Raw genomic sequence first — 25269 nt, forward strand, 5'->3', positions numbered from 1 at the left:
TGAACCAGGCAGAAGTTCAGCCATAAACCAGCACAAGGGAAGGTGTTCATCTATAGCTCGGGTCATGAGCCCCTAATCAGAAGTACTGGACACTCTTAAATAAAGGGTTAAATATCATACTTCATGAAAATCTGTCGGTAAAACTCCACACCAAGTCCTGCCACATCGCACTTAAATGTGGAGAGCCTTAGTTTGAATCATGTTACATATTTCCTCCTTTGCTTTCTTCCTTGATTTAGTCTTTGATATTTCTCAGAAAAGAGAAGAAGGAAGAACAAGAGGGAAGGAGAAAAAGAGAGAGGAAAGGAAGAAAGAATAGGGAAAATAAATGAGGGTTTCTTTTCTGGCAGGTAATAAGAAAGTATCCTAAAGAGGTGCTGGGAGAAAGGAAGAATTTCCCCCTCCACCTAGCAGTGGGGCAGATCCTGTCCTTGCCCTCCTCCCCCATCTCAGACTGTCACCTGTATGTCAGCTGACATCTGACTGTGTTCAACAACAGAGGTAACTGGAAAGGGGAAGCCAGAGTATTTGGCATCAGCTTCACTGGGCTCCAACGACATCCCACCCTCAGTCCCTCTAGCTCAGGGGTAATAATGACCTCCTGCTGTTGCCAAATTCTGGGTGGCCTCAAAGTCCCTTTTTGGCTTCTTAGCCCTTCCACACCCGTGTACTCAATCCCTCCCCCACTGTATTCTCTCTGCTTTACATATTCAGAGTTGTTTACATTTTCCTGACTAGACCCTGACTAATATAACTTTTCAGAAACACGGCTAGAAAGAGAGAAAAAGAGGGAAGAGACTTGGCTTAGCTGCAGGAAGCAAGAAAAAGCAAGATAAGGTGGTGAAGTCAGGGCCAAAACCAAGAAGGACTTTTAGGCCATATTTCTATGCTGACTTTGCATTGGGACGTCCTTCACTTTATTTTTTAATTTTAAAAACATTGTTTTGTTCCATTGTATTTTATGTTTACGTTATAATCATGACATGGGATTTTTACTTAGGGTAGTAAAAGAGTTTTTCTGAAATGCACATTTAAATTTTTGAAAATCAAATTAGAGAAACTGTTAAATAAATCTCATACAGGTGGTGGGTAGATATGGCTGAAGTTTAGGAAAACTTGGCATAAGAAATAATAATATTCTTGAATCATTTCAGTACTGGTAAGGACATTTAACAATACTGGGATTTGCCAGGAAATTTCCATCATTACATTACTGTCCTCAAACTCCCCTCAAAACAGATGTTGGTAACAGTTTCTGGCTCAATTCCTCATGTATATGATGAGACCTTGTGAGACACAGGAGCTTAATGATTACCAAAAATACAGTCTGAGGAAATGAGTAAAATTAACAATTACTTCCTAAAAATAAATATAATGTTTAAAAACACCAGTTGCCACTGCTTCTTTTTTCTAATTACAAGTTACATAATTCATGACCCAGAACATGGGAAAAACAAAAAAGCATATTAAAAAAATCTCACAACCCTTTGATAAATGAACTAGTTACATTTTGATATTTATTTTTTCTATGAACTTATATTTATAGATTATATACACATACAATTCATATCACAGCTTATCCAATTTTGTGTTTAAATTTCAGATTATAATAAACATTTTTCTATGATATTAAAAATTCTCAATAACGATGAGCACACCTAGTGCCCAGATCTTAGATTCTAATGCCATTCTCCAATAAAAGGAACCACGGATCCTTGGAGAAATGGCTATTTCTAGGGCAGGGAATATACAGGATGATCCTGGAGCATCTTCGCAACTTGAAGAAAGTAGAGAAGTGCTCAAGAAAACATACACCCACCCACCCCCCACACACACATCATGGGAGTATGCTAAAGAGACAGAGAAACAAAATGAAAGAGTTCCCAGTGGCCAAGGCTGTAAAAATCTGAGCAAAGAAATAAGAACAGTAGTATTGGGTTATAACCCAAAGTATATAATAAAGACCCATGAGTCCAAATTGATATAAATAGATGATTGAATAAATAAATAATGAGGGAGAATAGACAAATCTGTGCTGAATTCCAAATAATTTATGTAAATATTCCACCCTCAAAGAGGTGCAGCATAACTTTTCCATCTCATAAGCATAAACCTGGCATAGTAACTTCCTTCCAAAGATTCCAGCATGGGAAAGGAAGTGGGGTGAGGGGGCAACTTTACAGTGGAGAAACCTGACAAACACCACCTCGGTCGAGTGACCAAGGTTAACATCAACAGTGATAAGTCGTGTTGATAGCATGTACCCTTAACGTGAGGCTATGAAAACGGCACTTTACCTTTGTGGTCTTCCTTCCTAAATCCTGTAACTCCAGTCTGATCATGAGAGAAACATCAGACAAATCCTAACGGAGATACATTCTTCAAAATATCTGACTGGTATTCCCCAAATCTATCAAGGTCATCAAAAACAAGAAAAGTCTGAGAAACTGTCACAGCCAAGAAGAGCTTAAGGAGACATGACTAAATGAAATGTAGTGTCCTGGATAGGACCCTGGAACAGAAAAAGGACATAAGGTAAAAACTAACAAGATCTGAATAAAGTATGGGCTTTAAGTTAATAATAATGAATCTATGTTGGTTCATTAACTGTAACAATTTACCCTAGTAGTGTAAGATATTAATAATAGGGGAAACTAGATGCAAAATATATGGGAACCCCTCTGCTATATCTTTGCAATTTTTCTTTAAATATAAAACTGTTCTAAAAAATAAATTTTATTTAAAAATGCATACCAAAATATTCTGAAAACATTTTAAATGCAATAACTCAGAGAGTGTAATTATTGTAATCAGTTAAGCATTTCCCTATCAGAAATTTGGAGCCATTTCCAATTTTTCCCTTATAAGTCACAGAATGATGAACGATTCTACAGATATTCTTGATTCACACCTTTGATTATGTCCTTACAATAGATTCCTAGAAGGTCATTCTGCTTTTTAAAAAAGTTAAAATAACAGATTTACCTATAACAGCTTACCCAGAGCAGCTAAAGTCCCATTAGACTGTGTAACTTTTCTGAGGTAAATTCCATTCCTCCAGATAGGAAGGAAAATATCCAGAATTTGCTCTCAGCCTTATTCATTGACTTATGCTTTCATTCAATAAATATTTGAGTAGCTGCTATGTACCAGACAAATGTACCATTAGGAAAGTTGTTTAACCACATTAAGACCTTATACTCTGATCCATAAATAAAGAAATACCAGCCATCCCCTTAATTCACAGAATTCTTACATTCCATAACTAAAGACCATTTCCTGATCCTTGCAATGAGGCAGTACACCTAGGAATAGTAAACAGTAGGCAAATTAGAAAATACTAATTTTCTGTAGCATTTGAATCTCTAGGCTGCCATGTGATTCTGTAGCTGAAAAAAAAAAAGATTCCTCTCACATTAGCATTTGGTGATTTTAAAAAAAAAGCTTTTAAAAAAATTTAAAATTCTTTTTTCTATAATAAATGATTTGTTGCAGTACTTGCAATCTCTGCTTGATTTCATTGTGCTCTGGTGCCACCTAACGCTCATCTTCTCCGGCACATCTATGTTTCTTTATTCTTTCCCATAAATGTCACTAGTATGTGAAGCCTGGCTGTAACCCTATCAGCCAAACTTCCTTGATTGTTTTCAAAATGTCCATCTGCCACCAAGCCCTTCAAAATTGTTGCCACTGTTTCCTTGACATCTGATTGTTTCTTCCTAAAATTTACAGATCACTTCAAGAAATTCAACAATGATGTCAGTCAAACCAAGTTCCTTATAAATGTTCTCTGCAATACACAGCCACATGCAGCTGGTTTATTGGGGTGGGGCAGGGTACCCCAGACGATACACCCATAAGGAAGTAAAGAAGCAGGATTTGGCAGAGGGAGACGGTGGTCCACAGTGTGGTTTTCAACTGAGGCCTCCCTCAATCCTACTGGAAGCTCTGGAGCCGGGAGTGTAAAATTCCCCAAGTAGAGGAAAGAGGGCTTGGGCCTTTATATCTCCTCATCAACCAGTCATTGGCTGGCTGGAGGGACAAAGCTTTGGGGAAGGCTGTTTGCTGAGGCTGAGGGTGATACCCCGTGGGGACACAGCTATCAGGGAACATAGCTAGGGGATGGGTAAAGCATCACATATCCACCATGGGTCCATCCTCACTGAGTCCTTGTCTGCTCATTTACCTGCAAGAATAGCTCTTACATTAAGGGAATCTAGCTCTTGAAAATCAACTCTACACTCCATACACATACTTTTTGATCACAGATGACTTCTGAGAGCATGTAGTGCATTTCAGGTATGAAATGGTCAGGGAAAGTTGGTACCTCCTATTCGCAGTTCCAAGCACAGTGTCTCCTATAGGGTAGGCACTACTTAAATGCCTTTAAAAGAGACCAAAAGCATAATTATTCTTAAGCATTACACCCATTTTTTAGTAAGTGAAAGCAAAAGAGACATAAAAATAATATACAAGAACAATGAGATAAAGATGCCTAAATCAGTTCCCAGAACAGAAATCTGAGGGAGAACTGTGTGGATAGCTGTGTGCTTAGAAGATTAGGAATCAAGTTAGAACATCTATATTTGAGAAACTGATTAATTCTATTTAACTTTGAAAAATAAAATCCCTATAAATGTAGCTGTAGCAATGTAGGAAATTCTCAGAAGGATTAAAAAGTAGCTTAACTCAAAAACTCATGAACTCAAAAAAGTATGGCTACTCAGCTCCTTGATATAATCTTTTAATAAAATGAAATACTGAAACTATTCAATAAGTATAAAAAAATTAAAGGTGAACTTCATTTATGTCAAACTATATTATCTATCCCTAATTATTCTGCCTAATACTTTAAGAATCAAAAGCTTTTCTTTAATAACAGAAAAAGGATATATTAGTTATTCAATCTGATTTCACGTTTATGGGGCATTTACTGTGTGCAATGCATATATGAAGCAAACGAAGTAACTACAAGTGACTCCTTAGACCTTCCACTTTAAGATATGACAAAGAGAAATTCTACAAGTGTAGAAAGGCTAAGCATTATGAAAATATTATCTGTAAAGTGCAGACAGCGCTGACTTCCTGCACTAGTAAGGGTCCAGTTCACTAGAAAGCTGTCTGTTTACTGCCTTCATTTGCCCACAGAAGTAAGATTATTAATGGGGGTTGGTTTCCAGATGAGGCCTCCTAAAGCAAGACTAGTAGCTCCAGCCCAAGTTCTGGGAGCAAGAAATCATGAAGGACAGGAGGACAGAGGAGGACATGGCAATTTCTCATTCCCTTGCCAGACCCAGAGCCATTCTGCACCAAAGCTCTGGATCAAAGTAAGTCTTCAGTTAGCATCTCCCACCTCTACTCCCATGCACCTCCATTCAAAGCTCCACTATTTTCCAGCCTCTTATCATCTCACACTCAGTCCTGTGGCAGCCATCTAGGCCCAGGTTGCTGCTACAAATTCTACAGATTAAGCTCATTCACTCCGTACTCGAAATTTGCAGTTTTCTTTCCAGGAATTAGGAGGAAAGAACCTAGCTGAATTAATTCATGTTAAAGGGTAAATGGCTATTCCTTAAGGTTCCAAGAGACACTCATGTAACTTTGGAAGATATTTATTAACCCAAATGTGGAGATGAACAGGCTATCAGCAGTGATGGAGTGGAGGAGAATAATGAATACGTATTGAGCACTGTTCATGTGCCAGAATCTTATGTGGCTTCACTGGACCCTCTGAACGCTGTCAAGTAGGTAAGTTATTCCCCTAGTCTTACAGAAGAGAAATACGAGGTTTAGAGAGGTTAAGAAACTTACTCAAGTTCTGGAAGACAATCTGCCTAGTCCTCTCTCCACCCTGGCAAAGGCAACCAGTCTGCTCCGCACCCAAGGGGCAGGCAGCTCTTCTAGACCATTCTTCTCTTGCACTAATTTCTTCTCTGCCTTTGTACTGAAACCGCAGATCCTCTAAAAGCACCATTTTTTTTCCAGAGTGTGATGGCAGGGACAGCAGGAGAAACTGAGGCAGCCATGGGTAAATACTACTAAAGTATATTTGTATAAATGAAGCTATTTGAAAGTGAGGTACGGATCAGGAACTGCTTGTATGCCAGGCTCTGAGAGAGGAAGGAGAGAACAGTATCTTAACTTCTTCAATGTCGTTATCCCCTTAGCATTAGTATCTGCTCCTATAAAGTATGTTTTATAAGCTTTTTCCAACGTTCTAGGACTTGATCGATGATATAGGCTTTAGGTTGACTCAGGTCCTATCATTTGTACCACTGGACATCTCATTACTATGGCTTTACAAATACTAAAACCCATTCAAGAAGAAAGGCATAAAAAATGAACCTAGTTGATATACTTCTTAAAAATTCTATACTCTATGCTCCTTTTATATTAAAAACACAGAAAAATAGTCTCCCTCTGTGGGGCTGGAGCAAGCCTGTGCTCTGGGCCAGCAGTGGAGTCCAGCAGCTCACAGACAGGTTTTCTGGATGGACGATTATTCAGCTTCCCAGCTGCTGGTTATTGACCAAACTTCATGTGGGCCCTGGGAATTTCTGCCTGCCCACAGCAATTTGATTTGCCTTTAAAGACCCACCTCTGTCCCACTCTCAGTTCACAGCATAGGTTGGCTGCCCCTCACTCCTGGGCTCCAGAAATACACACGTGACCTGGCCACAGCAGGCAGAGAGAGGACCCAATTCACTCCAGCGAGACTCCCTCCCCAGCACTGTCTTCCCACCACGTGGGTGTAGCTGTAAGGAAGTCGTGTGCCAAGGGCAGCCGGGGCTGCCATGTAGAGGGAGCCTGCCTGGGAGACAAGATGCCCAAAGCCAAGTATTTCTGGGAGGAGGAAGGAAAAGAAGGTAGGCGTGTAGAGACAGAGAGACCTGATGACACTGTCTGAGGCCCTGGATCCAGCCTGTCTGGGTCTTTTCAGGTGCCTAAGCCAGGAAGAGCTGAGCTCCTGTAGCTTGCAATGAAAGACTCCTAAATAAGACATCTCTGCTCCATCGTTTCATTAGAAATCTCCACTCCTACCCACTTCTCCTCAAATGTTCCCATTATCCTATCGGGAGCCACTGTGCGCCTCTTTAGCTCCCCAGCATGGTCCAGCTGGCAGGACCTGTGGGGCCAGCCCAGCAGCAGATCAGTTTCCTGCCTTGTGGTCACCAACCACCACCTCTCCAGCAGGTGCTCACATCCCACCCCAGCTCCCTGCACCTGCCTTCTCACAGGCCGCTGTCCCAAGCAGAGAGCCAGGCTTCCAGGCAAGGAGCTCTGAGTTAGGCCTGTGGTGGATTTGTTTATTTTAAATGAAGTATTTATTTGTGCCTCCATTTGTGAAGGCCCAGAGCACACAAGCACAGATTCATATCCCTCTGAATTATCTTCCTCTTGAGTTTGAGAACTGCCCTCTAACAAAGCTCTTTCTTACAAGGATTTCAGACTGTGGGCTTCTACGTTTTCTAGCATATTTATTTCTAAGGTGGCCATGAGATCATTGAGAGCAAATGAACAGAGAGAGCTGAGAGGACCAGGTCTGTTCACATTTCTGCTGGTGCAAACCAGACTGACTATCCCTACAGCTGTTACAAATGAGCTAATTAAGCCTCTGTGTTTATCTCCTGAGAAAAAGGAATTCCCGTGGTTTTATTTACTGAACAGTGGGATGTCTATACTACCTGGTAGAGACATTTATCTTTTATGTATATCCACCATCTTCCCATCCAAAAGAAAAAATTTCTGGAGGTTAGGGGCCTTAGGTCGCCAGAATCTAGAACAGTTTTTAGATTCCTTGTATGTGTAGCTGATGGTCAGCAACTGTTGACCACTGAGGAGGATAATCAGAGAGAGCTTCTACTAGATATCATATTCTCTGGTAAAGGAATCTTGCTTCTCAATGTTTCAGACCCAAAGACTCAATATAAGAATGTATAAAAAAGGAACTTCAAGGACAGAGTACCCCATATTAACAAGAAACTCCAATTGTGACCAAATTTGGTTTCCACTCGTACCCTAGTGTAAATTCGCAGAGCACAGCTGCCTCTTTATTTCTGGGTGCATCTGCACCTCTTCTTATGAGGCCAATCTACATATCTTTCCCTTCTAAGAATCAATCCATGTACCCTGCAAGATTCTAGTATAAATAAATACACAAGATTGTGGTTGAAAATTCAGAAACTAAAGTTTAACTTTTGTAATGCTAATGGGCCCATCTTATTTTCATGAACATTATCATTGAGTTCTCCTTTTATCCCAAGGATACTAACTGAGGGTTCTGGAATCCATGGTTTGAAAGTCATTCCCTTCAAAGAATTTTGGCTTTGTGTATACTTGTGTTTCTTTATGACAATGCCACTTTTGTTAGTTTCTGAAAAGGGTTTATAATGCCCAGACAGAATTAGAATTACTGTTAAATCCCTTTATGGTTGGAATAGTACAGTGTTTACTTGGTTATGACTCCAATAAAATGCTACATAAAGAACAAACAAAAAAAGACGACTATATCACATTTTTCCATTTTAGCAGATAAAGAAGATGTAAATTCTTGCTACGCTTTTGACTTGGGCATGGCTTCTGTCATTGAGAATTTTTACTAAATGCTATTTCCTACTCCAGTGCCTGGGTGCTTAGAGCAGCCCAGGTTGCCTGGGTATTGGTCACTGTTGTAGTTGGCTGGGGAGGTCAAAGCAGATTGGCAGGCCTGACTTGGGCAGAGATTGGTATAATTTCTGATCACTCACACTTGCTAGACATGCTAGAATCCATACCCTGATCTGTCACAGAGCAGCAGGTAGGGTGGCTTATGTTGCCACTTCAGGTTTGATTGTTTGACATACTACAGTTTCCATGAGAAATTTTTACATTTCCTTTTTTTTTTCTTATAGCATTGTATTAATATAAGCTTTTACGCACTTTAAGTTTTCCTTCTTGCTTGGGACCACTGCTGCAAATCTGTTTCATAAATATGAATATTGACTGTACATGAAAATATAAAACTTAGATTTTATATCTGGGAAAATATAAAACTTAAATCTCCTTCACCATGCTTTAGATTTGTTCAACAGGCAGTCTTCCCAATTGCCCCACGATTATATTAACAAACAGTACAGATTTTTAAATGTACACCTCCTTATAGAATCGCTTTCCAAAGTTCCTCATTTTTTCTCCACCCTAACTTCAGGAAAGAAGCTGGAAGCTCATGAAAAATATGTTTTCCATAATGTAAAACTGTAACATCTGGATCACTGGGCTTTATCTAATTTTCATCTCTAGGTAGGCTCTGAAATGTGCTGTCTACAGAATCTCTCCCCTGAGCACTGATAATAGGACCTTAGATTGCTTTTCTTGCCTTCATTTACCTTACAATAGTACTCAATAAAAAAGCAATAGGAAGAATTAAATGGCTTGTTTTTCCAGGGGGAAATATATTTTCAACCTCTAGGTATTTCTATTTCTTACAGACATTTTAAAAATATCATATTCTAGAAAAGAAAAAGTGGCCCCAACCTACTTCCCTTTTTACAAAACAACTCTGTGAGTGCTATGTGGTTCCACACACAGCAGCAAAGAAAAGCTATTCCCAGACCAAAGACATAAGGTTTCCTGAAGATGTTTCTCTTCATAGCTGAGCATCTGAGCTCTCAAGATTATTGCAGTACTTGCTAAAGCCCAAAATCTCCCCACGACCCACAAGGTTCTGCATAATCTGGCCCTTCAAACAATCCCAGACCCATCCCCCTCACACACACAGCTTCCCTCTTAATCACCAAATCCCAGCTGCCCGGGCAATCTTTCTCCAAGTGCCTTCTGCTGTGGTTTCTTCTGCCCAGAACGATCTGCCACATCCCTTACTTCCCCTCCTCCCTGAAACCCGCCAACTCCTACTCATCCATTGCATTCCATCCTAAGTGTCACTTCTGCAGGGAAACTTTCCCTGATCTTCCCCTTCTCTCAGGATTAGGTTGGGACTTCTTACAATTCATTCCCATAGTTCTATGTACTCCTCTGATTCAGTTATCACAAGTGTAATTGATAATGATTTGTGTATTTTTAAAAATATAATGGAAGTTTCTTCTATTAGATCATAAGCTTTATGTGAGCAGGAATTGGTCTGTCTTCTTTATCAAGGTATTAACAAGATACCATGCTCACCACAGTGTAGATATTTCATAAATATTTGAGGAAGGGAGAGAGATGAATTACGGAAATCATTGGTATTGGATTAAAAGGACATCTTCCAGCTACACATATATATCTGGGAGCTAGTTCACTATGTAGAACATTTTAACTGAATCTTTTCCCCATTCCAAGACATCTGGAAAACAACTACATGGCAATACTCATGCGCAGATCTAGCAGCTCTCCAATGTGGAGGAAGCCGTGTAACACAGCAGTTAGACTCGTGAGTTTTGAAGCCAGTCACTTAGGTACAAGATCTCAGCTTTGTCACTTACTAGCTGTGTGAACTTGGGAAATTTCCTCACCCTTTCTGAGCCTCCAATGACTCATATATAAAATGAAGCTAAGAATTCCTGCCCCTTTAGAGTTGTCACAAAGATTAAATGAAGTATGTGTGGGAAGCAATTAAGAGAGTGACTGGCACAAGACTAATATTTGAGCACTAGTATTATTATTACCAGCAAACATTAGAATTTGTGCCTAATTCAGAAGACATTATCTCATATCTTGCCTTCTTATTAAAAGAATACACCCCAAACAGACATCTTTAAAAAACAACTAGATGCTCAGAAAACAATTTGGTTTCCTATTTGAAGATCATAACTCCTGGACTAAATACAGAATGTACAGCTTTATTTTTCAGAGGAGTCTAACAATGTGATCTGAAGTCATGATACACGTACAGAACTCACAGGAAGAAAGTCCTGAAAAATATTCACTTATGAGTTATTAGAGCAAAATCTGCAAATAAATAAAATAACTGACTCCCATTCACTGGATACTTTTCTGCAACTAATGATGACACCTTCCTCCAGCTGTCTCTAGAAAACAGTGGTGAGACTCAGACCCATCAGCAAGGCTGGTGTCAAGGGAGAGCCACAGTCAACCATGAAACACAGGTTTGGGCACCAATCATGTACCTAGCACTGGTGCAGTGATGTGGCCTCTAGTGGTGGATCAGTGGCCCTGGAAATTATGGTCTTGGCAGAAATCAGATGTCCATTAATACCCAGCTTTGCCACTTACTAACTGTGGACAGAACCAGGACTGCAGAAGAGTTATTGAGCCTCTCTAAGAATTTCCCATATATAAAATGCAACAATGCTTTTCTGTCACAATTGCTGTGAGGTTTAAGTGAGATAATGCATATAATCTACAAAGTTTATTTGAGATACTGTGCATAGAATACCTAGCAGGTAGATTTATTTCATTTATTTCCCTAATACCATGCTTTTCATAGGACAAGAAAGCATTAATGACAGAAACCAGACGAGGCTGTAGAATACAGATAATGCAAAATCATAAGAGTCTTATAATTTATAAGATGTTCCTAATAATAACATCGATAACAAGAAAAATGATGATGATCTATTGCAGTACCTGGTAAGGAAGAATTTTTTTCTTAAATAGAACTGTCATTTAAAAGTTGCCAGCTACATCTTTTTCTAGCAACCAAAGACAGCTTAGGTGGCTTAGCACAAGTAAGTTGTAAGTAGTGGATTATGTCTGATTCCAAAATCTTCTAACCACTATACAAAATCTGTTTTTATTAAATTTATTTTTTATAAGATAATCTTCAGAAATAAGAAAGATGGTGGAAAATAATGGCAAGGAAGGGCTGTGATCTCACCACTGAGATGGGCAGGAAGATGAGTTTAAAACTTCATTCCAAACTTCCACTTGGGATTATATTGTCTTAAGCTGGGCTACTCAGGCACAGCCTACTTCAGACAGCCTGCTCTGTGGTGCTTAAAGGCACAGACTCTAGTGACAGAGACAGATCCAAATCATACAATGAATAACTCTCCCGTGGCTCAGTTTCCTCATTTGGAAAATGTGGAAGACAATCAACCTAAGTGTTGTAGTAAATAAATGAGTGTGTGTGTATATATATATATATAGCACTTAGAACCCTGCCCAATAGATAAGTGTTATGTATATTTAGCTGTTATTAATGTCAGTTACAAAGGGTCATTTTACAATGGCACCAGGTAAGAAGCCCCACATGTCAGTTGGCCACAGGCTAGAGGAGAGATGGCACAGGTGAGCAAAGAGAGCCCAGCTCAGGGTGGGCTGGGAGGAGCTCAGTCAGGATGTCACACCTTCTGTCAATGCTTTAGAAGGGGGAATGTGTACTGTGATTTAACAAAAGTTATTATAATTCAAAGGCAGGGTAGTAAAGACCAAGCCCTACCACAATAGCTACCACTATAAAGACGTTCATGCCCACTTAATGTAAAGCCAGTTCACATAACAAATTCCTAGCAACAAGTACAAATAAAATTTGTGTAGTTGCTTAAAAATCACATTAGAGTGATATGCCTAGAAAGAAAGAAAAATAAGATAGCTTTAAAAGTGAAATGGGCATTTGTAAATATACCACTCAGGATATAGTCCAGATATAATTAAGAGGATGATAAAGTAATACAATTGTGTAAAAATTTTTTTCAAATAGAGCCATGGAGAGGCATTAGCAGGACAACATTAACAGAAAACAAAACATTTTTTAAGCAGTCACCACAAATGAAGGCTCTGCTGTCCCAGATCCATTTGTTCCTAATTCAGTTATTCACCAACTCTTGTTTTGAGGTGATTTCAAAAAATGAGATTCCTGTGATTATGAGAATATATCTTTCTTTTCCTAAAAGTATTACCTTTCCTCAAATTAGAAAAAAATGAACAACATCAATAAAGAACCTCACCAAAATGCCTCCCCATTTTTTATCTGTAAAGATCATTTTGCAAGAGTTAAACCAGGCCATCCTTGAAAATACTAATAATAGATATCAGTTATTGTGACATCTGGGTGTGAAAGGATTAAGGGAATAAGTCAATGAGCTCTCTTTCATGATGGCTGTAAATCGGATGTGTGCTTACAGGAGAATGAATATTCTGCCCAAGAAAAGTCACTCCTTATACATCAGTTTGAATGCAACGTAAGATTACTCATTTCCTTTCCTTTGTAAAACATACCGCCATAGTAAACCACAAACGCTGCCTTCTAATTGTTTTTTTTTTTTTTTTCCCTCTTTGGCTGAGCTACTTTTTGTACATCTACTCAGATTAGATAAATGAAAACCATCTGTAAAGATTATATCACCATTGAAATTTAGTAGTATCAAAGTGAAAGACTGAGAAGTGAAAGAATTTTGGAGTCCTTCTGGTTATCTTGGCTCAAGTGGAAAATATGTGTGAAAGAGCAAGTATGTGCATAAACTACACCTGATAAAGGCACACTGTGTGCATGTGTGTGTGTGCACAAATGCATGTGTAAGGCATATGTCAAAGCAACACAAAATGCCACAAACATCATAGGAGCCAATTACTTAAACTTCACCAAGAAAAAAATTACAAAAGCCGCTAATAAAAAAAAATACCTGTCATTTCTTTGTTTTCCCTGCCCATTTTCCAAGCAAAGAAAGGAAAGCAAAATAGCTGAAAGGCAGGCAGCAGGAGGGCAAAGAAGAAAGAACCAAGACCTAAGTAACATACCACCCAGACAGCCCTGCAACAGAGTTCAGTAGACTAACCATGGTTGGTCATCTGAGATACACAAAGATCCTCTCCTAGCATATCGCTATTCCTCATTTCTGACAAATGCACAGGAGAAAAAAAGGAGAAGTCAAAGAAAGTGAAAATGTCAGACAGAGAGGAATTGGTACAAGAACACTTTACAAAGCTGCATCTTCCTTGAAAAGGCAGACAGCATAAGGCCTGGGAAGCTCTGCAAACTGCAGGTCTCCCTCCGGTCTCTACCTGGTCCCTTCAGTCTTACTCCGCTGCTTCCCACGTAGGAAGCAAGGAAATTGCAAGAGCACCAGCCTGAGTACGGAGTAAATGACTGCTACCTAGTGGGCCAAAGGTAGCAGAGAGAGGCTTAGGGGAGTGACCCAAATGGTCAAGTAATTTTTTTTTAGTTGAACTGGCATGTATGCCAGGCCAGGCAGAACTAGGCAAGGTCCCAGTCACAGCTAGACCCCATCATTGCCCCTCACCTCTAGCTTCCTTTCAAAAGTAGGGCGAAGCAAAGAAGGAGGGAGGAGAAGGTGCAGCCCATGTCTGCTCTCAGCCAGAGACAGCCTGGCCCCTGCTGACTCAGGGGGTCAGTCTCTCGGGGCACAGGAGGCTTGCAAACAGCTCTGCAGTGACACGGAACTTGTCTCCAAAATCTATTCCGATCCCAAAAGATATTTTAGAAAACACTCAGACTTCTAATTTGGTATGGTGGAAATACTATTCAAAGGCAACTATAAAAATGCTGAATTCTTCTCTTATCAAAAGCAATTTTAGATTGCAATAGAAGAACAAGAGTCAAATATGGCTTAAGGTTCTGGATAGAATATCATTTCTATTTTGAGAGAATATCTATTGGCAATTTGCAGAAGTTGACCATTTGCCAAGCACAGATTGACCTTGCATCTGAGAGAGAATCATATTTTAACATGTTTGCAGCATGCTGCCTTAATTAAGAATGAAAATTTCCAACAGTGCCCTTGGATCCCAAACCCTTTCATTATAACTATTTCTCCAAATATTTAGCCACTCTGACATCAGGCCCCATAAGAATTCAGGTAACAGGGACATAAGCCATATTTGACTCTTGTTCTTCTTTGCAATCTAAAATTGCTTTTGATAAAAGAAGAATTCAGCATTTTTATAGTTGCCTTTGAATAGTATTTCCACCATACCAAATTAGAAGTCTGAGTGTTTTTCAAAATATCTTTTGGGATCAGAATAGGTTTTGGAGACAAGTTCTGTGTCACTGCAGAGCTGTTGCCAAGCCTCACGTGCCCTGAGGGACTGACCCCCTCAGTCAACAGGGGCCACGCTGTCTCTGGCTGAGAGCAGACATGGGCTGCACCTTCTCCTCTCTCCTTATTTTACTCTTTACTCTTTCTTATTTTACTCCATTTTTTATCCCCGCCCCCTGGCTTTATTAAGATGTAATTGACAAACAAAAATTTTGTATATTTACGCTATACAATGTGATGTTTTTGATTTTTTAAACTGACAAACATCTTTTACCCTTTCTTTTGCTCTATTAATACTACTTTCAATGCCTGACACTGCAGAGATAAGGAGAACTATTCTATTCTGAAGAACCCAAAATAATTCAAAGACTAGGAGCTACTACAGTAAATAAGTGACAATGTGGCACTCATGATCCTGGCACCCTCAACCATTCTCACACATTGCAAGCTCAAGACTCAACTGCAGCCCCATCCTCCCCCCCACCAAAAAAAAGACTTTTCAATGAAAGCATTTCTGAACAGAACCAGGAAAAATCTGAGACATAAGTGAAGGGGAAAACACGCTGTGATTAACTCTTTCTACTCTCTCTTTTCCTGGAGGTTCAGCCAACTCCCTGCTCTGTCAAATCTTTCTGTCTTCCCAGCACCGAGGTCAGGGCACTGCCCGACTCCAGGCTCTCACTGAGACTATGGCGGCCTCCATGTGGTCTTCTGTCTCCTCTGCCAGCTTGACCCATCACTCCCCTGTTCAACTGCCTCCAGGGTTCCTACAGTGCCTGAGAGGACACTCCTCAACCCTCACATCTGGCCACACCTGCATTTTCACCTTTATTCCCTCTACACCCTTGCTACACCCTAGGTTCCGGTCCCACTACTGACTCCCTGTTTCTTTTACACACACGACACTGATTCACCTCTGTGCCTGTGGCAATATTCTTTCACTGTCTCCTTGTCCTTATGTCCAAATCCTAATCACACTTCAAAACAGTAGAGGTCACCTGGTGGAACATCCTCAGATCGTTGCCACCAAACCTACAGACTTCCCTGCATCCACTTCCATGCTGTCTCATTCCCTCTGCAATGGAAGGGGGGTGCTTCTTCTGGCTTAAGGCTAAGGGAGACCACCTCCGCCTGGTCTGTGGGACTCACCCCAACCTATGTCCTGAGGGACCTTACCCACCCCTTCTCCCCCTTCTCCTTTATCTTCAACCTCTCCCTTTCCATCAACCCACTCAGGTGATCTCCATTTGGAAAACAAGCCTTCCCACAACCAACATTGTTCTCCTTCTCCCACTCCCACTTTCTTTTATCCCCTGTTTAGAGCTAACTTGCTTGGCCACTCTCCCTTGTCCCTGCCTCCCCTCTTTCTGCATCCCCCCACCCCACAGCATCCTGACTTTCATCCTGCCACTCATTTATCCTAGCTGGTGAACCCATCCCATTATTTTGTAAAATATATTGACACCTACTGTGTCCCCAATAACATATGCCTAGTACTTGGGGAAGGGAGAGGACAGGAGAGGGGAAATCAGATATGAGCTCTCTGAATCAGAAGTCAAACCGATAGCTAAATTCAGTCCAGAGATATATTTGATTTAGCCTTGCTTTTAAAAATATACAGTTGGCCAAAAATTCAAGAATCTGGATGTGTCGCACAAAAATCTGGGGTATTGCCTTCTATTAAGGAATCCAGAAGCTCTGACAACATGTGTTTTTTTCCTGAGTGGCAATAATCACCTAGAGCTGAGAAGCACCTGCTCCCTCCAGGGGGCATGGGCTCCCCGGGTCACCGTGGCCCCACCAAACCCTCTTGCCTCCCTGTCTTTACTTTGGTAGCCCTTGTGGGCACTGGAGTTTGGAGTTTGAAATCCCTGCTTTAGATTAGCACTGATAGAACTACAAATGTGAGCCACATGTCATTTTACCTGTAAAATTAGCAGGTGAAATTAACTTTAATATTATATTTTACTTAACCCAATATATCCAAAATATCGACACAACATGCAATCAATATAAATTCAGTAATGAGATAATCCACATTCTTTTCTTTGTACTAAGTCTTCACAATCCAGTGTGCATTTTACACTTAACGGCACATCTCAATTCTAACTAGCCACATTTCCAGCGTTCAATAGCCAAATGGGGCCAGAGGTTGCCAAATGGGACAGCACATCTTTGGATGCTTAATGGTTAGTTACAAAAATCAAGTCTTGCAAGCAGAGAGAGCGTGGGGGTGGGAGAGAATATTAAGGAGAAAGAAGAAAATAGGCAGAATGAAGAAAGAAGGTGTGGATATTAAAGAGTAGGCATGAGAGATGTTTAAAAATAGGAGGGAAGAGAGTAGGGACACAGAGACAATGAATGGTGTTCAATGAAAAATCAGCCTGAGTCTAGTCCTCCAGGGGAAGAAATGTCCTTTAGAAGCAAATACAGTTGACCAGTAATGTAGATTTCTTGGAGGGAGGCTCTGGTGTTTTTAACTAGGCTCAGCGTGAGACAGGAGGTCACCATGAATATCATCTGGCCACCTGTCTGCACTCCACTTCACACACTTGGTACTTAAGAGGCAGCAGAATGGACAAGGCGGAAGAGGACAGAATTCTTGGTCAAGATTGGGATTTGTATCTGAGTCATGGCTGGGAGAAGAGGGAAGATAAGAGACATTTCTCAAATGATGGGTATGGAATACAGGAGAACAGTGTTAAGCACAAAAGGCAGGTCAAGGAGATGAGTTGAAGACAGGTAGCAGTGAAGCAGGCAGGAGAGTGTCTCGAGCCAAGATCCAAGCAGAATTCAAGACTCAGGTATTCTGAGTGAGGATAAGTCGGCAGCAATCAGGAAGCCAGATGTGGTGGTGCCATGTCAGAGGCCAGACAGGGTGCGAAAATGGATACTCAGAGTCAAGGCCAGCCCCAAGAAATACATCCCTGAGCCAGACACCTCAGAAATAGGACTCTCTCCTCTCTCCTTCATGTGAGCACAATTTGGCAGCCATTTAGTAGGTGTCATGACCAAAGACAAGAACCAGAAGTAAAGTCTAGGCTGGGAAAAGCCGAGCCACCAGCTGGAGGAAGAGGAGAAAGTCAACTATACCTGCCAGGCTTAAAAGGACTTGGAATCAAGAAGGCAAGAATGTCATTACACAAATGTAAAGTGATTTTGAAGCTTTTCCAGGGATCTTATCTCTGAACAGCTCTAGCACATCCATTCATCCCTTCATTCATTCAGCAATGGTTTATTGAGTAGTCTTTCCCTGAACTGTTTTACTGATTTAACAGGTCGATTGTACTAAGGCTTGCCAAATGCCACTCTAGCAGAGCTGGTGAGGCGAGCGAAGGCAGCTCAGGTTTAAGCAAAATAGGTTCAGATTGCTCATACTGAAAGGCCCCTCTAAATAAAACCAGTGAGATTAGGAGGATGCAATGACCCTAAAATGTACAGAGGTCCACTTGTCCATTTTCTCGTGTAATTTTCCAGATCGGCTAGGACCCAAGAGAATGGGAAATAAGGCTGATATAAAATATCTCAAAAAAGACTTCACAGGGAAATTGTCCTCTCAAGAAGGCATTATGCAGGGCTTTTAAATCTCATTATATTAAAAATATAGTTTTTCATGTTGTACTGAGACTAAAGTTAAATACAAATATTTGGAGACTTAGGGAAATTGTATCCTGATATTCTGCTGGAAAAAAAAGTTTATAATGATAAAAAACTCATAATATTGGAGGGGAAAATATGTTTGGATAAAATCTTGAATTTTGGGGGGACAGTAATCACTTCCCACTTCTGATTTATAAAAAGCAATGTGAGTTAGAAAAAAAGATTGATGGTGACAAGGATATTAAAATGGCACATAAAGTTAATGATGCAGAAAAAAATAGGTGGTATTTCCAGTGGTCTTGGCAAATCAAAATTCACAAAGACAGTAAAGATTATTTGCCTAGTGAACAAATGACTTGAGAAAGGGTGCCTCACCTTTGATTCAATAATTAACTTTACAGCAAGGTATACATCTTGTAAATAGGTACGGTTTATACTCTAATTTTATGAAAGCAACCAAGCTTATATAAAGCAACTTCTAGGCTAATATCTACTTCATTCACATTAAACAAACCAAAAAAAAAAAAAAACAATGTGCAAATAATAACCCTCAGTTATCAAGAAACAGTTTTATTTAGGATACTTGGTTTACTGAGAGAGAAAAATATGTAATATTTCATAAGTTTTCCAGCAGCAAAAAGAAAAAAAGTAAAAACAGAGTTTGTGATTTCAAAAAATTAATTTTTGCTTAAAGAGATGTCTGCTATGATATTATAACTAGATATGGATCAAGAAGAAAAAATATATTAAGCTAACTTCTGAATCTGCAGGTTTTGTCAATGCTTATGAAGCTATCTAGACATGCTATTTATGCCTCATTAATCTAGGGTTGGAAAATGATTTAATAATCACTATTGAGCAAAGAAACCACACTACATGTTTCCTTTAGATACCAAATATATACTACTAACCTTTATTTAGTGAAATCATTATTTTCAAACAATGAGGCAAAAGTAAGAAGGAGGACATATTTGCCCCATTTTATTATGAATTTACTAATCCTGTTTTCTCCCTCAAAGTGCTTATCCATTCTTCCATGATAATATACACATACTTGTTAAAATTAGATTTGATTTATTTGCTATAAGGTTTTTTCCATTACTGTGTGAAGTCTGTAATGTCACCAGTATTACCTTGGTTAATGTTGGGTTACTTTTCCTACCACTACAAGTAAAATAATTTATATCTTAAATTAAATGAAAAGGACTGGAAAATCCCCCTGTTAATTTTTTTTCAACCACGATTTATCGTAATGGAGGCATTTGCAAAACTTCAACATATTGTGCAATAGTAACAACAGCAATTGCTAATGTATATTGAGCACTTGCTATGTTTTAGGCCAGTCTCTCATAACATCTAAATGATAACACTACTATTGATATAAGATTGTAGCTCTACTCAGATCTGCCAGATAGCTACCATCAGAATTAAAGGTTAAAAGGAAACATTCTGTACCAAGGTAAACCAATTACTCTATTTACTCCCTTTCTTTGGAATAAACTGATGACCCCAGTATTTTTCAAGAATGTGATCCCACATCAAGTTGCACTTTATACCCTGCTCCAAAATATTCTAAGATCTCATCCACCCTCTCTCACTTTGAATTTGGAAGGGGTTATTTCTGAAGCAAGACCAATGTGAAGCTACTAATAGTGCTTTTAGGGGATTGATTGAGATTTTTTTTTTTTAGTGGTTGTAGTTATTTACATTAGGAATTATATTTTTAAATCTGTGGCTTCCCCAAGATTAAGGTATGTTCCTTGAAGTAATATTAAAAGCACATGGAAAATGATAGCAAAAATTAACCCAAATCTCATTTTTGGACTATTTGTAAATATATAGGCTTTCTTTAAAAGCTCAGGTAATTAATAAAGCAAGTTGTACTTCATATATAGACAATTTTAGAAAACATTCTTCCACTTTTTGTCAGGGCTTACAGATGTGTTTTAGGAATTTTATTCCAATGAATGGATAGTCCTCAAGCTATGTTGCAAAACATTTCTATCATACACTGACTAATTTACTCACGTCTTTTCAAAAATATTGCTCTTATGTGAAAGCAATTTTTAAAAAAATAATTTAAAAGAGAAAAAAACAATAAAAGTTTAGCATCCATAAACACTACAGGCTTTTGTTAAAACACAAAAAATGCAACATATTCATTTCTCTTTATCTTAAAACACTGACTTTCTGATTCTAGCAAAATATAATTTTAGTAACTCATCAAGACGGAATACATAAAATTGGCATATTTTTGATATGCACACAAATTGAGAAAGCATCTTTCCCAACTGTGTTGCAGAAAATGAAATGCATCTGGTACGACAATATGGCCCAACACGTGAACTAGAATCAGTGGGAAGAAAGGGGTTTCTTTTCTTTTTCTTCTTATTCTCAAAGCAGAACGTTTTAAATAATGCACACGCCCCAACAGCAAGGCCTTATTAAGTCTGTTAGCGTATGTTTCAAAGGTATATTTGGCTAAAGAAAACATAATAGTGAGGGGGCTGGCAGGGGCATGGGAGGTAGTCCAGTTTGTTCACTTTTAATCATCGTACATCAGTGACTCCCAAATCTCTTTCCTCGGCAGTCCAAACGGATTTTTTGCTTTTGCTTAACATCTCCACCCAGTGTCAGAATATGTGCACATATGTTGTTGGGGCCTCATGCTGAGCTAGGGGGTGGAGAAGTGGGGAATGTGTTGGAGAACGTGGCTGATGCCAGGATCAAGCAGAGAACACTAAAGAAATTAAACAATTTGCCTATTTTTGCAAAAATTTTTCTTTCTGCCTTGAGAGAAAGTTCTTTTTTTCTAAGCAGTCTGAAGAAGGATTATATTAAATGCTTTTATTGCTTTTTCTTTCATGTGTACCATCTGTGCTTGTGAACTGTGAATAAAACCAAAATCTGCATGTGCTAAGAGCTCCCTCCCCATGCCCAGGTATCTCTGGAGATGAGGTGATGAGGGAGCGAGGAGAGATTGTCTGAGATATGCAGGCAGCGTGGAAGGTGCTGCAAAGCTAAGCCTACTTCTGGACAGCTTAGTGAGTCCTCTTCCAGTTCCAGGGTCCAATTCCATTTCTGCCTCTGCCCCATTCAGAGATGAGCTGGGCTCCTTTGAGTTGGATAGAGAAGTATCTAAAGGACCAAGGAATCTTTCTCTCGTCTACAGTGGTGAGAGGGCGCTGATGATAAAAGCTGTCTTTGTGACTCATAACAGAGAAAATGCTCCACTTCCCAAGGAGCAAGGCCCCATGAGCAGCAGATGCTAGGGACCAACAGTAGTGTCTCTTCCTGGGACCTTACGGCATCAGGCAAGCCCCACCGGGCTTATCATTCTTTCTGCCTATATCCCATTTTTCACCTATTTTTTTAAAGATAATTTAGCTTTTTTATTCCTCTTATGTTTACACTGAAATGCTGGTTCTTCATAATGAAAAGCTTCTTTAGAATGATAGATTATGATTAATAATGTCATTTGTCAATGTGATAAAAATAGACATGTAACAAACAATGCATCACAGAACAAAGTAATACAGCTAATCCATCATAGAACTGATTGTATGCAGGGATGGGGGAAAAACCTTTGGAATGCATGTAAACTTGCAAGTCTCAAGTATTAATCAATGAGAAGAAAGTCATCTCAAAAACTGAATAAGTTCCAAAAGTTACCAAAGGCAGCTGCTGTAATAATAGAAAAAAGATTCTGGAGACTGACTTGAGCACAAAGCCTTCTCTCTGTCATTTACTAACTGTATGACCCAGAAGGTTGTTTAACTTCTTTGAGCATTAGTTTCCTAATCCATAAAATTACAAGAAGAATTCCATCACATAGGACTGCTAGGAGGATTAAACTATGTAAGGCCATATACAGAGTACCCAGCATACAGTAAAGGCACACACAGTAATGTCACTTTAGTATCTTTTCCAGAGTAAGTTTAGGTCTTTTGTATACAAAATTCATACTAACATACTAGTATTTTTTTAAATAAAAATTGATAGTTTCTGAAAACTTTTTGGCAAAAAAGGAATATAAAGAGCTCAGAATTCTCTACTTTTGCTTTGAAAAGAGCTTGGTTCAGTGAAGTGACTGCAAAGTGATTCAGTAAGTTAACATTCACAGTAATATGATATATTCCTTCCAAAATAATTCAATTATTATTTGTTGTTCTAGTCTTGATAATGAAAGTTAAGAAAAACAAAATGTAAACAGTTCTCCAACTCTAAAATTTCTTATATATTAGGATTATGTACACACCAACAATATTTCCTTTAATATATAGTATTGATCTATACTGCATTAAAAACATTCTTTTAAAACCATTTTTCACTTTACTTTTGAAAATGAAAACAAGGGTTCTATCCAGTTCAATTTCAAGATGACAGGAAAGGTAAATGTACTCAGTCTTTTTGTCAATTTTATCTCTACCTACTCTTTTGAGAAAACTTTTTCTAGAACATCAGGTGTTTGCATACTACAAGCAATTGGGTTTATTAAGCAATAAAACATACTCACGTTCTAACTTTCAGGCATTACAATAGTCAATAAACTACAAAAATTTTCTACTGAAAACCCATCTATTCCCATATCTTACCCTTCAAAACATGACCTGATGTTTCTTTGTAATTCAGCTTTTAATCTAATTAAAATTTTAATGTATGCATCATTCATCTAACATAATTAATCAGAGTCAAAATAATGAGAAAGTGTAAATAAACTAAGATGTATTGGGAGAAAAGAGTTCTTTAGGTCTCTGGCAGAATGGAACTTACAAAATATTTCCTAGCGTTACCATGATTTGATAAACATTTACGAAAAAAGGATCACCTTTTCAAAACACAAAGTAAAAACCGCCGCTCAGTGGGATGCCTTACGGGTCCTACAAGTACCATTTTTGATAAAAGCACATAAAAAACTTGACTCCTTTGTGAGTGAAGCGTCAACACGATGTAAAAGCAGCATACTTTAAAAGCAAGCGCGTCGGTTGACTATTGAAACTCAGCATGGGTCACAGGAACATTTGTTTTGACTAACGCTGATGAGACGTTTACGATGTCCACCTGCGGGGCAGTGAGCCACTTGCTGCAGCAGGCAATTTTCAGAAGGAAGCGCGGGAAAATGAGCGCATTGCTGCGATAAGGCTTTCCCCAGCACATGACCTCACATTTGCCATCAATTCACCTCTCCACATTTCTATTCCTTCCTGCCAGGCATTTGCTTCAAATCGTGCCGCCTCCACACTACCATACGTGGTTGTAATTTTTTTAAGTTGTTGGATTTTTTAGTTTTTTCCTTTTGCCAAGGTGAGACTTAGCTGGACATCTCCTTCCAGGAGATCTCCAAAAAAAGTACCCATTTTATTTCTAACTTTTCGCTGACCACTCATAAAGCTTCTGGCGACAAACTGCTTCTGGCGACAGGGGTTATTTCTACCAATAGTCAAGTCGGGGTGCAAGTCAGAACTCTAATCTTTGCTAAACAGGAGCGAGAAATGTTCTTTCCATTGTTTCATCTACTTGATGCCCCCCCACACACACACACACGATCAGGGTGGAGATCGCCTGAAGCCGGAGGCGTGGCCCCGCGCACCTGGTCTCTGGCCGCGCCCACCTGGCACTCACCTGGCTGCTGTCGCGCTCCTCGCCCTTCTCCGAGGACCGGGGCTCCGCGGGGCTCCGCGCTGGCTCTGCGGGAGGTGGTGCTGGCTCCAGGAGCTGTTCCAGGCAGGCAGTTCCCGGCAGAGAGGAGCTCTTCTGATGGCACAAGTGCGCCCCAGGGCCCCTATGCCGTGCACCCTCATCTCGGGCACGGTCCACCCTCGGTGGTGGCTGGGGCGAGGAGGACAGGGAGGACGAGGCGGAGGAAGAAGACGGAGCCGAGTCTGGAGAGCGTCCGCCAGGAGGCGTCACTCCGGCTGCTCCCGCGGCTGGTGAGAGCCCCTTTCCGGCGGGGAGCAAATGCTCCCGGATCCGGCGGCGCAGGGTGGACCCCTGTTCTGCTCTGCCGGCGTCGCCGGACTCCAGGGGCTCCGGCGAAGAGCAGCACAGGTTGGGCTGGGAGGAGGAGAAGACTCGGTCCAGCACCTGCTTCCGCTTCTTGAAGCCGATCCACCTGCTGCCGGCTCCACCCCCGCCGGCCTGGGCGTCCCGCGTGCCCCCCGGGGGCGGCGGGGAGGCCGACGGGGTGTCCGCAGTGCGGCGCTCCGGACCCCCCGCGCGCCCGCCCCCGCCGCCCTTGCTCTTGCCCACCCCCAGCTGTAGGTTCCTCCAGAGCCGGGCCTGGAAGGAGGAGGACGCCGGCGCAGGATCCGGCTGGCCCGTCGCGCCAGCCCGGGGCTCCATCCTCCACCCCCTGCTCCTCTCCCCTCCTCCTCCTCCTCCTCCTCCTCCTGCTTCTCCTCCGCCCTCTCCGGCTGCGCCTCCCCGCGGAGCCCCGCGGTGGCGGCGACGGCGGCGGCGGGCGCAGCAGCAGAACCCGGGAGTGCCCAGCGGCTTCAGGCCAGCTCTCGGGAAAGCTGCCGCCGCGGCCGCCGAGGCTCTCCGGCCTCGGGACTCCGGCGCCGCCTCTTCCTCCGGCACCTGCTGGGGTGATCTGGCGCTGTCACCGAATCCCGGCCGCTGCGCCTGCAAAGTTTCTCGCCCCGAGCCACGCGGCTCCAGTCCACTGGAGTCCCCCGGGCCGCGCCCTGGCTCCCTTTCCTTGCTGGCTCCGAGCTCAGGAAGCCGCACGCAC

At 40.8% G+C, this 25269-nt stretch overlaps 1 protein-coding gene across 4 annotated transcripts in view; it reads right to left on the reverse strand.

Moving 5' to 3' along the window:
* MCTP1 (multiple C2 and transmembrane domain containing 1) overlaps positions 1-24878 on the reverse strand; it is a 488669-nt gene extending 463791 nt beyond the window's left edge. For all 4 annotated transcript variants that reach the window (XM_045566489.1, XM_045566488.1, XM_045566487.1 and 1 more), the window contains exon 1: positions 24159-24878. In XM_045566489.1, the coding sequence (XP_045422445.1) occupies positions 24159-24878 (720 nt within the window). The remainder of the gene's footprint in view (positions 1-24158) is intronic.
* Positions 24879-25269: the final 391 nt, after the last annotated feature.

The sequence above is a fragment of the Lemur catta genome, chromosome 12, assembly GCF_020740605.2.
Source record: "Lemur catta isolate mLemCat1 chromosome 12, mLemCat1.pri, whole genome shotgun sequence".
Lineage (NCBI taxonomy): Eukaryota > Metazoa > Chordata > Mammalia > Primates > Lemuridae > Lemur > Lemur catta.